This window comes from Cucurbita moschata, unplaced genomic scaffold, assembly GCF_002738365.1.
Source record: "Cucurbita moschata cultivar Rifu unplaced genomic scaffold, Cmos_1.0 Cmo_Scf00014, whole genome shotgun sequence".
Classification (NCBI taxonomy): domain Eukaryota; kingdom Viridiplantae; phylum Streptophyta; class Magnoliopsida; order Cucurbitales; family Cucurbitaceae; genus Cucurbita; species Cucurbita moschata.
In genome coordinates this window covers 368444-381099 of record NW_019268530.1, presented here as the reverse complement: position 1 = coordinate 381099, position 12656 = coordinate 368444, and the positions used below count along the sequence as shown (strand labels likewise).

General features: G+C 36.9%; 3 protein-coding genes across 7 annotated transcripts; 2 read left to right on the top strand and 1 right to left on the bottom strand.

Annotated features, from left to right (window-relative positions):
• Positions 1 to 2620: 2620 nt before the first annotated feature.
• LOC111452424 (GDSL esterase/lipase APG-like) lies at positions 2621 to 4431 on the top strand. 2 transcript variants are annotated; one of them, XM_023093142.1, is made up of 6 exons: positions 2621 to 2744; positions 2812 to 3111; positions 3203 to 3333; positions 3417 to 3650; positions 3732 to 3987; positions 4070 to 4431. In XM_023093142.1, the coding sequence occupies exons 1-6, from the start codon at positions 2657 to 2659 to the stop codon at positions 4264 to 4266; spliced, it is 1206 nt and encodes a 401-aa protein (XP_022948910.1). In that variant the 5' UTR covers positions 2621 to 2656; the 3' UTR covers positions 4267 to 4431. The 2 variants fall into 2 exon arrangements, with proteins under 2 accessions (XP_022948910.1, XP_022948909.1); XM_023093141.1 differs by having other exon boundaries at positions 2694 to 3111; positions 4070 to 4423.
• A 294-nt stretch (positions 4432 to 4725) lies between these two features.
• On the top strand, positions 4726 to 9633 carry LOC111452423 (probable LRR receptor-like serine/threonine-protein kinase At1g07560). Of its 4 annotated transcripts, XM_023093137.1 has the most exons (13): positions 4726 to 4817; positions 4915 to 5446; positions 5519 to 5994; positions 6066 to 6210; positions 6284 to 6355; positions 6436 to 6507; positions 7182 to 7262; positions 7355 to 7518; positions 7596 to 7852; positions 7948 to 8077; positions 8655 to 8717; positions 8801 to 8993; positions 9072 to 9632. In XM_023093137.1, the coding sequence occupies exons 1-13, from the start codon at positions 4733 to 4735 to the stop codon at positions 9460 to 9462; spliced, it is 2661 nt and encodes an 886-aa protein (XP_022948905.1). In that variant the 5' UTR covers positions 4726 to 4732; the 3' UTR covers positions 9463 to 9632. The 4 variants fall into 4 exon arrangements, with proteins under 4 accessions (XP_022948905.1, XP_022948904.1, XP_022948908.1 ...); XM_023093136.1 differs by having other exon boundaries at positions 4731 to 5446; XM_023093140.1 differs by having other exon boundaries at positions 4731 to 5446; positions 8919 to 8993; positions 9072 to 9159.
• Positions 9634 to 10088: 455 nt separating this feature from the next.
• LOC111452426 (transcription factor bHLH87-like) lies at positions 10089 to 11186 on the bottom strand. The gene is made up of 2 exons (XM_023093144.1): positions 10886 to 11186; positions 10089 to 10536 (listed from the first exon to the last, which is right to left on the bottom strand). Exons 1-2 carry the CDS (start codon positions 11148 to 11150, stop codon positions 10118 to 10120), a joined length of 684 nt encoding a protein of 227 aa, XP_022948912.1. The 5' UTR covers positions 11151 to 11186; the 3' UTR covers positions 10089 to 10117.
• Between the last annotated feature and the right edge of the window lie 1470 nt (positions 11187 to 12656).

The window sequence follows — 12656 nt, the reverse complement described above, 5'->3', positions numbered from 1 at the left end:
CCCCCCCCCCCCCCCCCCAAAAAAAAAAGAAAAGAAGAAGAATCTACCTTGTGAAAAGCCTATAATCATAGACTTAGCTGGTTAGCTAATGGATTCATTGTTTTAGCAGTAACTTGTATTATATATAACTGTCAATATAACCATGACTTCCTGATTTTGTCACCTAGAATTGCTTAGAACTCATGTGCCATATCTGTGTACTGTAAGACTTCACCATTGATGTTGAACCTGGTGGAACCATGTCTTGTGTCTTTGTCATTATTTTGTTAACTTAGGAACACGAAAGATCAAGTGTTCTCAAATTGGACATGAGAATATTCTTCTGCATATGCTCGGGTTGACGTTTAACGAAACATCACACCATCATCACTAATCAGTAGAAACCATATCACCACAGGAAATAAGTTTGTAGCCACCTAGCTAAGATTTAATATTCTATGTGTTACCATGACAGCCAAATGTAGTAGGGTCAGGGAGTCGTGTCAAGTTAGCTTAGATATTCTAAAGTCTTTATTCATATAGCATATGTAAGAGAGGGAGAAAAATTTTGGTGAAGACTAATGTCATGTAATTCATATTATCTTGTGTGAGTGGCTGCTATTCTCCACTCCTAACCATCCTCTTAACCAGGATATTCACCTTATGCTTTTCCTTATAGGTTAACTAAATATATCAAATATCGATGATCTTTTTTTCTTCTTCTTAGAATTCTATCCTTCATGATTAAAAAAATTTCTATTTACATTCTATGGAGTGCTATTTCTCAATTTAGGTCTTTCGTAGTCTAAATTTTGGGGTTAAAAAATTAATTATATTTGTGATAAAAAAAAAAAAAAGTGAAACAAATTTATTTTCAAATATTCCTATTATATTACCAAACTCTTGACTTTAAAAATATAAAATAAGTCTTCAATATTTTTAAGAATAAGCAAATTTGTATTTATTAAACAGGTAAGATCTTGTTCGATAATAATTTGGTTTCTTTCATGTTAAGAACCTATAAGCTTAAAAAATCCTCTTAAAATTTTAAAAAAGAATTAAAAAATAATAAAAAAAATGCATGAAAACTAATTTTGTATCAAAAATATACTTGAACTTTAAAAGTAGTATATTAAAGTAATTTTTAATATACCCTTAACAGCCGGGCTTTTTACAGATGCCTTCTAACAGACTTTTTATAGATACCTTTTAACTTTTGGAAGTATTTTAAGTTACAGTTTTATATTTTAAGTTTCAGTTTTAAACTTTTTTAAAAAATTTTATAAAAATTATTCAATTTTCTTGTAAAACAATTCAAAAATACTTTTAGTCTTAGTACTTGTCATGAACTTTCAAAAGTAAAAATGTTTGAAAATAACGTATAAGATGTTGATAGACAGTTTTTCTCCATATACTAATAATAAAAAATTTTAATTTTTTTTTAGAAAGGTAGGAGTGATAATGCAGCTTTTAAAACTTCATGGGTATTTTTTAAGTATAGTACGGAACGGTAAAGGACATTTTTTAACATTTTAAATAGTTAAATAGTATTAATGAAATTTTTTGAAATTTTAAGTGTATTTTTGAAGTGAAGTTTATATTTTTAGAATTTTTAAAATAGTTAAAGGATGTTACTGAAAATTTCAAAAGAAATATTTTTTTTAAGATAAAGTTTTTAGTTTAGGGATATTTTATTAATTTAGCCTAAATATTTCCTTAGTTATTGCTTGGTTTTTGTTGTCTAATAAGAACAAGTTGTTTCTTCTATTTAGCTATCTGTCTGTACCTTTTAGACGTTGGAAAGCTGCTTTGATGGCCATCCTCAATCAGCAGGTGTAGCCAAGCATGGGCTTCAATCTATACCATACAGACAATCACATAGTCTGTGTGCAGACAATCCCTGAACCAATCACCAGGGGACACCTATCCTTCCTGTTCTGCATTCCATGAATCCATAGTTCATCACAAACTGCTGTTCTTTCTGCTGTACTTTGCCTGCCTTTCAACTTTCTAGCTTTTTAATGTCTGGAGGGCTGCTTCCTACCTACCCTCACACCTCTGCCTCTTTCCATCTTCCTGTCTCTTTGACCGAAACAAATCAACAGACGGTGTTGAAAACGAAAAGTTAGTACCACAAGCTACCGTTAGCCGATATTATCTACGTCTGTTAGGGAGAGATTTTTACACCCTTATAAGAAATGTTTCATTCCCCTACCCTTATAAGAAATGTTTCATTCCCCTCTCCAATTGATGTAGGATCTCACAATCCACCCCCTTAGGGTCAATGTCCTCGTTGGCACACCGCCCGGTGTCTGGCTCTAATACCATTTGTAACAGCCCAACCCCACCACTAGCAGATAATGTCCTTTTTGGCCCGTTACGTATCGACATCATGAGCTTCATAGTTTTAAAACACGTTTACTTAGAAGAGGTTTTCACACTCTTATAAGGAATACTTCGTTCCCCTCCAACCGATGTGAGATCTCACAACATAAGCTATAGACTTTATAACTATTCATAATACTCACGTTATAGTTGTTAAGCACCGGTAGTACAGTAATTTCCCTTTTCCACAATCATATTAACTCCTGCACATGCAAGCTCATGAAGCTTTAACTCATATCATAACCATCATTTATCAGTATCACCCAACTACCTCTCCCAACCTTTCCATTAAATGCTGCATGCATTCATTCACAGTTTCCCAGCTAATAATTTTGTTCATAATGGTTGCAGGAAAGCAAAGAAAGCCGAGGGAAAATTTTGTTCATTACAGTATTTCTTCATTAACACAGCCCTCCAGACTCAACCTCCAGCTTCCTTCAATAAAAGGGTCAAGTTATAATTCAAGGTTCAGTTGCAAATCACAGCACCAAAGAAGAAAGATGGATTCTATGATTAGCCAAGTGTTGGTGTTGTTCTTAGCGTTCTTGCTTGTGTGTGGAAATGCTCAAGACTCTACAACTTTGGTGCCTGCTATCATTACTTTTGGTGATTCTGCTGTGGATGTGGGGAACAACAACTATCTTTACACTATTTTCAAGGCCAATTACCCTCCATATGGAAAGGACTTTGTGAATCATCAGCCCACTGGCAGGTTTTGCAATGGAAAACTTGCTACTGATTTCACTGGTACGTAATAGTTTCATAAACTTTACACACATTTGGCCTTACATAATGGTTGGATAAACTTCCTGTTCTTCTTGTTCTTCTGGTTCTTCAGCTCAAAGTTTAGGATTCAAGTCCTTTCCATTGCCATACCTTAGCCCAGAGGCATCCGGTAAGAATCTTCTCATTGGAGTCAATTTTGCCTCTGCTGCCTCTGGTTATGATGAGAATGCTGCTCTCTCAAATGTAAGAATGTTTAACTTTTGATCTTGGAAGCCATACCAATCTCCTTGTTCTGTACTTAGTTTTTACTTTGAACTTGGTAACAGCATGCACTCTCACTGCCTCAACAAGTTGGATTGTTCAAGGAGTACCAAGCTAAGCTGGCTAAGGTAGCAGGCAATGAGAAATCAGCCTCCATAATCAAGGATGCACTCTACTTGCTGAGTGCAGGAAGTGGAGATTATCTGCAGAACTATTACATCAATCCTTATATTAACAAGCTCTACACTGCTGATCAGTACGGTTCAATGCTCATAGCAGCATTTACAACATTTATCAAGGTATGTTCTTACAACATTCATGACTAAGTTCACCGCATGAAATATGATGGATGATCAATGCATTTCTGTTATGAAAAACAGGACATCTATGGTTTAGGAGCTAGGAGAATTGGAGTGACTTCACTTCCTCCATTAGGCTGCTTTCCTGCTGCTCTCACCTTGTTTGGCAACCATCAAAGTGGGTGTGTCTCAAAGATCAATACTGATGCACAAGCCTTCAACAAGAAGCTGAATTCTGCAGCAGAAAGTCTGAAAAAACAGCTTCCTGGTTTTAGAATTGTGATCTTTGACATTTACAAGCCACTTTTCGATGTCATCAATTCTCCATCAAAAAACGGTAAGGCTTTGAATGAAGCAACAGAAAGAAGCAGAAGGGTTCACTAATTTTCTCATTTTGTCTTTGTTTTTGTTTTGGTTAGGGTTCATGGAAGCCAGAAAAGGGTGCTGTGGAACAGGGACAGTGGAGACAACATCACTTTTGTGCAACCCCAAGTCCTTGGGAGGAAGCTGTTCTAATGCAACTCAATATGTGTTTTGGGATAGTGTGCATCCTTCTGAGGCTGCTAATAAAGTTCTTGCTGATGCCTTGATTCTCCAGGGCTTTGCTCTCCTCTAGATCACTAATCATGAGCTGTTCTTCTCCACTTGCTTCAAATGATCTGCATTGCAGGAATTTGTAGTCTGTTTTAATTATGTATCTGAGCAAACCTGTTCTATTTACTCCATATTATAAGCTAAACAACTTCCTTTGTGAGCTGAAACATTGCATTAAATTTGTTCTGTTTACTCCTAGTCGTTTCATTTCCTTCTAATCATTCCAAGACATCTTAAACAAAACTTCCAACCAAACGAATGTCTCACGGTCTCAATTTCGTTGACTTATGACCAATAAAATAAGTTATCCTTTCAAGTTGGAACATATCAAATTGGCTCATTGCCAAGTCTAAGGTTGACTATGTCTGAGAAAATGATGTTTTTGTAATCAAATCTCAACTTGAGCGAAGTTGACTAATTGGTTTAGCAATAAAACAAGTGGATCGGAGGAAACGCCTCAATGTATATGCTCAAAGACTAATAGAATCATGGGGAGGAGCTTCATACACTTCCTCTTGGGTTTCCTACCCACTTTTGTTCTTCTGCAATTGGGTTATGGCCAGAGTCAACAAGGTTTGTATTGCCATGTTTGTGTGTATGTGCTACTACAACAGCCTTTCTATGATTTGGGTATCATTTATATGTGTTCTTGGTTATATAATTGCTTCAGGCTTTATCAGTATTGACTGTGGATCCAACTCTAGCTACACAGAGCCAATTACAGGTTTAAATTATGTTCCGGATTCAGAGTTTATCAACACTGGCATCATAACAAGTTTACCATCAAGTAGTGGATTGTCTAATGTACAGAAACAGCTATGGAATTTAAGAAGCTTCCCTCAAGGAACAAGGAACTGTTACAACGTTCCCGTGAAAGTTGGAACTAAGTATTTGATTCGAGCTAGTTTCTTGTATGACAATTATGATGCTAAAAACACCGTTCCTGAATTTGATTTGCACTTTGGACCAAACTTGTGGGTCAATGTGAAACTAGAACTCCCAGAGAACATCATACACGAAGAGATCATTCACATCACAACTTCAAATAATGCACAAGTTTGTCTTGTCAACACTGATAAAGGGACGCCCTTTGTTTCTGCCTTGGAGTTCAGGCCTTTGGAACTATCAAGCTATAAAACTGTGTCTGGATCATTAGCCACCTTCTTGAGATTGGATATTGGAGAAAACAAAACATTCACTCGGTAAGTGACCATTTCATGTTTCTAAGCGTTTTTTTTTTTAAATGTTTACTCATTATAGTTTGAAGTTTTTAGATACCCAGATGATGATTATGATCGTATTTGGAGTCCACCAACCCCGGTGGCTGAATGGGTTCCAATAAGTACCTCTTCTCCAGTAAACAACAACGATAATATAGGCTTTAAAGCACCATCTTCAGTGCTTAAGACAGCCTCCACAGTGGCAAATGAAAGTGCACCCATGATAATACCTTGGAGTGATCCTGATCAATCTATCCAATTCTATATATACTTATATTTCGCTGAGTTTCAAACATCCCTGTCTAGAACCTTCAAGATCTATCACAATGAGAAGCTTTTTTATAGTGAGGATTTGTCCCCGGCGTATCTCACAGAAAATGTCATCTATAGCCAACAACCCTTTCCTATTAGTGGGAGACATATAGTTAATTTGATTAGGACTGAAGATTCAGCTCTCCCACCCATCTTGAATGCGCTTGAGATCTTTAAAGTGATGAACTTTGAACAACCTACCACAGATCAAGGAGATGGTAATATTGTATATTTTCATTCTTTTGTCTCTGTAAATGTTTACCTCCCTGATCCATTGTGTTCTATGCAGTGGATGCTATTGAATCCATCCAGAAATTTTATGAGGTTAAAATAGAAGATTGGCAAGGAGATCCATGTGCCCCAGAAGCATTAGCTTGGCGGGCTCTTACCTGTGAATATGATGATGGTTCAAAGCCTCCTAGAATCACAGGCTTGTGAGTGCCCCCAACATTAAAAGGTTTTAGATTTGCAAGAGTGATTACCTTACTTGAATATAACTCTTATCAGGAACTTGTCATCTACTGAATTGGCCGGAAAAATTACAAACAACATAGCTAATCTACTAAAGCTCGAGGTTTTGTAAGTGTTTGATTCTAATGCTGAATATCTTGAATCTTATCAACAAGTTCTTCAACCAAGAGTTTCATCGCTCATTTCAGGGATCTGTCAAACAATAACCTAAGCGGATCAGTGCCAGAATTTCTAGCTGACCTGCCATTCTTGAGGGTTTTGTAAGTTTACTCTCTGCTCCATTAATCCATTTGAGAAGACTTACTGGTTAGGAATCACGACTCTCCACGATGGTATGATACTGTCCACTTTGAGCATAAGCTCTCATGGCTTTGCCTTGGGCTTCCCCAAAAGGCCTCGTACCAATGGAGATGTATTCCTTACTTATAAACTCATGGTCATCCTCTAAATTAGCCAACGTGGGACTCCCTTCTAATAATCCTCAACAATCCTCCCCTCGAACAAAGTACATCATAGAGCCTCTCCTGAGACCTATGTAGCCCTCGAACAGGCTCCCCTTAATCGAGGCTCAACTCCTTCTCTGGAGCCCTCGAACAAAGTACACCCTTTGTTCGACACTTGAGTCACTTTTGACTACACCTTCGAAGTTCACAACTTCTTTGTTCGACATTTCTATTGACATGGCTAAGTTAAGGGCAGGGCTCTAATACTATGTTAAGAATCATGACCCTCCACAATAGTATGATATTGTTTACTTTGAGCATAAGCTCTCGTGGCTTTGCTTTGGGCTTCCCCAAAAAGCCTCGTACCAATGGAAATGTATTCTTTACTTATAAACCCATGATCATCCTCTAAATTAGTCAACGTGGGACTCCCTCCCAACAATCTTCAACATTACCTATATATATATATAATCTTTGTCTTCTTGTTATAGAAACTTATCAGGAAACAACCTATCTGGACAAGTTCCTGCTGCACTTATTGACAAAAAGAACAAAGCTTCCTTTTCACTAAGGTTGTCCTTTGAACTTACTAAACCATGCAACTGATATCAACTAGTCAAGCCTCTGATATCAACTTAACTTGCATAAATACTTCTTTCATCAGCTTGGATGGGAACCCAAATCTGTATGTGACAGAGCCAAGCGAGAAAAAGAAGAGTACCAATATACTAATTCCAATTCTAGCAGCAGTTGGTGGTGTTATTATCATATTGCTGATTTTAGCTTCAATCTACTACTACTTTTTCCGGCGAAGAACAAGTTCTAAAGGTATCTCAGTAGGTTGGTTATCGATTGTTTCTTACATTGAACACCAAGAACTTACATTAAATCTTTAATTGTTATAGCTCCTGTGATGATGATGATGAAGCCTCATTCACCACAAAACTCTGGTTTTGAGCTTCAACCACCTGAGCCATTGGAGCAGCAGCCAAGTCGAAGATATTCATATGTGAGTATCTTAGAAATGACCAATCATTTTGAAACGCTGCTAGGTGAAGGAGGCTTTGGAAAAGTTTACTATGGTCTCATTGGTAACACTGAAGTAGCGGTAAAGATATTGTCTGCAAAGTCAGCTCAAGGTTATCGAGAGTTTCAATCCGAGGCATGTTGTTTTAACAGTACAATGACATTTCTTCAACCCCATTTGGCTTTTTTTTTACTTAATGTTGTTAAACACTTTGAGAAAAATCATGGCAGGTTGATATTCTGTTAAGAGTTCATCACAGAAATTTGACTAGCTTAGTTGGATATTGTAATGAGGGCGAGGAGAAAATGGGGCTTATCTATGAATATATGGGCAGAGGAAACCTCGGATCACTCCTTTTAGGTACGCTTCATTCCAAGCCCACCGTTAACACTTGTTACATATCATTTTCAGCCCCACGATTGTAAAACGCTTCTGTTAAGGAGAGATTTTCACACCCTTGTAAGAAGTGTTTTGTTCTCCTCTCCAACCGATGTGGGATTTCACAATCCACCCCCTTGGGGGCCAGCGTTCTCGCTAGCACACTGCTCAATGTCTGGCTCTGATACCATCTGTAACGACCCAAGCCCACCACTAGTAGATATTGTCCATTTTGACCCGTTACGTATCGTCGTCAGCCTCATGGTTTTAAAACACGTCTACTATGGAGAGAATCTAGTATCTACATTTTAAAACGTGAGGCTAACAACGATACGTAACGAGCCAAAACGAACAATATCTACTAGCGGTGGACTTGGACGGTTACAAATGGTATTAGAGCCAGATTTTGAACCGTGTGCCAGCAAGAACGTTGGGCTCTCAAGGTGGTTGGAGAGGGGAACGAAACATTCCAAAATGAGGCTCTCTCTAACGGACATGTTTTAAAACCGTGAGTCTTGACAGTGAAAATCTCACTTTATGGTTGATGAATTCTGTATAGGTGGAAAAGGACAGGTTTTAAGATGGAAAGACAGACTTCAAATAGCACTAGATTCAGCACAAGGTGAGCATGTGAATGATGATGCATAGTAAATTAGTTTTGCTTTCATTTCCCTTTCAGATGATATTGGTAAAAAAAAACTGCAGGTCTGGAATATCTGCATAATGGTTGTAGGCCACCAATAATACATAGAGATATCAAACCAAGCAACATTCTATTGAATGAACATTTACAAGCAAAACTGGCTGATTTTGGGCTATCCAGGGCTTTCCCTATCGATGGTGATGCCACCCATGTGACTACCAAAGTCGCTGGCACTCCTGGCTACCTTGATCCCGAGTATGTACTTCAAATTTGTCGTTATAAAAGAGATGAACTGTGTTTAGTTGACAGCATTTCATTGGTTTTCATTTGCAGTTACCACGTATCATTTAGATTAACGGAGAAGAGCGATGTTTACAGCTTTGGAATTGTTGTTATGGAACTCATCTCCGGGAGACCCGTGATACTAAAAACTAGTGAAAGATGTCACATAACTAAGTGGGTTGATTTCAATATTAATCAAGGAGATATCCACTCTATAATTGACCCGAGAATAAAAGATGGTTGCAATGTCAACTCCGTGTGGAAAGCAGTAGATATGGCAATGGCTTGCACTACTACAGATCCTACAAATAGGCCAACAATGAACCAAGTTGTGAGCGAATGTCTAAACCTCGAGTTAAACCCACGCGAAGATCGTCAAGTTGACTCTATCACATCTATTAGCTCGACATTCGACTACGAGCATGGCCCTTCGGCAAGGTAGTTGAATTTGTTGTAAGACATATTTAAGAATACTACTGTTTATATTATGAAGGATTAATATTTACTTAACAAAGCCAAGTTCATTGTGTTGAGACCAAGAAAATCCGTTTGCCCAATTGGGAAATGGTCAAGGGGCATAGCCACGTGCCGATCAGCCAAGAAAAGGGACACAGGACCACCATTGTGTTCCTTTCTTATTTTCCTTCACCTAAAAAATATTCTAATTTTATAAATATTAAAATGTACACATCAATATTAATTACTCTATCACCCCCTTACAAAAACAAAATTCTAAACGTTATCAATGGGCTATTTTGTCCATTCATATATTTAAAATTTATAAAAAAAAAACTTCTAAACATCACATCTATCAGGAAAGACGACTCTAAATGATATGATATTATCCACTTTGAATTTAAGAGTTTCCCAAAAGATCTTATACCAATGGAGAGGGTATTATTTGATTATAAACTCATGATCATTTCCTAAATTAGCCGATGTGGGACTTTCATCATCCAACAACATCTTCTCTTAATTTTCTATTACATATTAGTTTTTGTTTTCAACGTACTAAAGATTTAAATACAAATTTTGTACGTTATTCTTAATATTAAGTAAACTCAATAATTGATTGGGGACATAATATATTTGAGGTTTTAGAAAGGAAAGTAAGCATTTGAAGGAAAACTAGTGGGGTTGAAGGAGGTGCAACTTGAGCCAAGTTTGTAGCCATTGCCTTCTAGTGCTTTGATTTGTGCCCTAAGGAACTTGAGGTAGCTTGCAGCCTCATCAAGCATGGAGGCAGTGTCCATTTTGCTCCCACCAGGAACCAACCTCTGCAAAACCCTAATTTTCTCGCTTATCTTCTCCCTTCGTTTTCTCGCTGCCACCGTCTGCGGTTCCTTCGACATCTTGACGTTCCTCCTCCTCTTCTTCTCCACCGTCTCTATCCCTAAGTTCACCGGCCTAAACACCGCTGCATGATATATCATTTCCTTCATTCGTGACATGATTTGATCTCGATCACTAGACGCGGTTTCGTAGTTGTTTGAAGATGATGGAGATACTCCAATTCCTTCATAGTAAATTCAGTGAGGGTTATTGCATGGTATGGTAATATAAATCTAATATTTGCATGGTGCAATTTCTACTTATAATGACGTCACTCCCATAAATATATATATATATTCTAAAAAAGAAGAATTATTATATTTTAAATATTTAACGCTTATTATATAATATATATTAATTGAATGCTAAATTCGATTTAGTACGAGATTATCAAAATACCTACGTGCATGTCTTCAAAAGTAAGAACATTAAAAGTACAAAGAAAAAAAAAGTATTTTAATTGAAGTGTGAATGTCCCAACCCACAAAATATGGATAAGATTCAAATGTGAACAAGCTTACAAAAATTGAAACCTTTGTCATTTTCAAGCTCTTCCAACAGAAGTCCACCGGAGCTAGCTCCCGCCGGCCATGACTTGGGATCCACAGCCAGTTCCACCGCCCTCATCTCCGGCGTCGGAGTTTCGATCTCCGACAACCCCAAGATTCTTGCAACTGTTTGAAGCTCTTGTAAGGGAGGACTCGAACAACGACTCGAGCCGTCTGAGAAAAGCAGGCTTTCTTTGCCACCGTCGTCTTCTCCGTTGTTCCATGAGCCATTCCAAAGCAAATCATCCATTGTTATAAGGTATGGAGCTTTTTTGAGCTTCTTTTCTTTCTTTTTGGCTTTGCTAGTTTGGTGGGGGGTGGAAGAGTTCATATTTATGGAGATTTGGGGCATGAGATGTCACATAAAGTATGATGATGTATTGTCTTTATTGCCTTTCTTTTTCAATAAATTATTCAATAGGTTATAATCCGATTAGTTCGGTAAAACAAGAAAATCATAGTTAAAGAAATATATCGACATATTGATAGAAATTTAATATGATCGATGCTTAACCGACCTTTTAAAACACGTTAAAAAAATTCCCGAAAAAATTTCGGAGGGTGAATTAGAAGACAAGGAGGGCCCATTTTAGGCATCCAAGAACATTGAGGGGGAGATGATAATGGCATATACAGTGAACCTATACACACAGCCAACTGATCAATTCCTCTAGGACCTTGTGCCCCAAAGAAATAGGCCAAATAATCAACATTGCCCTTAGGATCCTTGCCTTTTACTTTCTCCAAGCGTTTTTTCCCTGCCTCCTAAATCATTCTCGAGAGTCGAATCATTATCGTTCGTTAATTAAATTTTTTTTGAAAGTCTAGGAATTAATGTTCCTTTTATTTTAATCTTATAGTTCTGTATATAGAAGTGAACAAAATCTCCAGAAAGGAATATATTGAAATATAACCTAATATTGACCCTTCTTTTGTTCAGTTATTGATTTAAATAGAAAGAGAATGTATATTTTCTTTTTCTCTCTCTCTCTTTTTTTTTTTTTAATAATTTGAATGTGCAATTTTGTAAAAGAAAATTGAGGTCCTAAAAATTCCAACTCAGCCAATGTTTGGGTCACACGTGAACGACACTAGTAATCCATCGTGGCATTCTATGATTGGTTTATTTTTTGATAGAGTGCGGTTGAGGCACGTGGGACTCACGCTGTTCAATGGGTTTATTTATTACTATTATTATTTTTATTATTAAAAGAATTTTTATTAATCCACGAAAACAAACTCTTCTATGTCATATAACTTTCAATCACGATTTAAATTTGAAAAAGACGACGATTTTAAATTCGATTCGTAATTTTATTAATTTTAGGTTGTGAGCCTACTGATTTTTTATAAGCTATATAAATTAATTTTATAATTTTTTAAATTTTAAGTAGAGTTTTCAAGAGTGTATTTATCTATTTTTTTAACTTTAAAAAATTATTTTTTCGTTTTATTTATATACTATTTTCTAAACTTAAAATTTAAAAGATTTAATATAGCCTGCCTTCAAAAAAATAAAAAAACTCGGTGACGCCTTGACCTTGGTAGAGAAAGCAACGACGAAACGACATGTCGGGACAATCCGTTAATTTAATTGCCCGGCCACCGACTGTCGGATACCTATTTCCTTCCCGCTACACGACAAATTAAAATTTCCTGTTTGTCATCATACATTGAATCATTTACGATTCGGGTCGCATTTTGAGCCCTAGGCCCACCTCAACCCAATGCCGGGAAAATGACTCCCATGGCTTGC

Coding starts and splice junctions, on each gene's coding strand:
- LOC111452426 (XM_023093144.1), bottom strand. CDS start 11,150: ATGGATGATTTGCTTTGGAATGGCTCATGGAACAACGGAGAAGACGAC. Junction 10,537..10,885: donor AGAGCTTGAAAATGACAAAG/GTTTCAATTTTT, acceptor TTTACTATGAAG/GAATTGGAGTATCTCCATCA.
- LOC111452424 (XM_023093141.1), top strand. CDS start 2,706: ATGGTTGCAGGAAAGCAAAGAAAGCCGAGGGAAAATTTTGTTCATTAC. Junction 3,112..3,202: donor ACTTGCTACTGATTTCACTG/GTACGTAATAGT, acceptor CTGGTTCTTCAG/CTCAAAGTTTAGGATTCAAG. Junction 3,334..3,416: donor AGAATGCTGCTCTCTCAAAT/GTAAGAATGTTT, acceptor ACTTGGTAACAG/CATGCACTCTCACTGCCTCA.
- LOC111452423 (XM_023093136.1), top strand. CDS start 4,800: ATGGCCAGAGTCAACAAGGTTTGTATTGCCATGTTTGTGTGTATGTGC. Junction 8,078..8,654: donor CCTCGGATCACTCCTTTTAG/GTACGCTTCATT, acceptor AATTCTGTATAG/GTGGAAAAGGACAGGTTTTA. Junction 8,994..9,071: donor CCTGGCTACCTTGATCCCGA/GTATGTACTTCA, acceptor TTTCATTTGCAG/TTACCACGTATCATTTAGAT.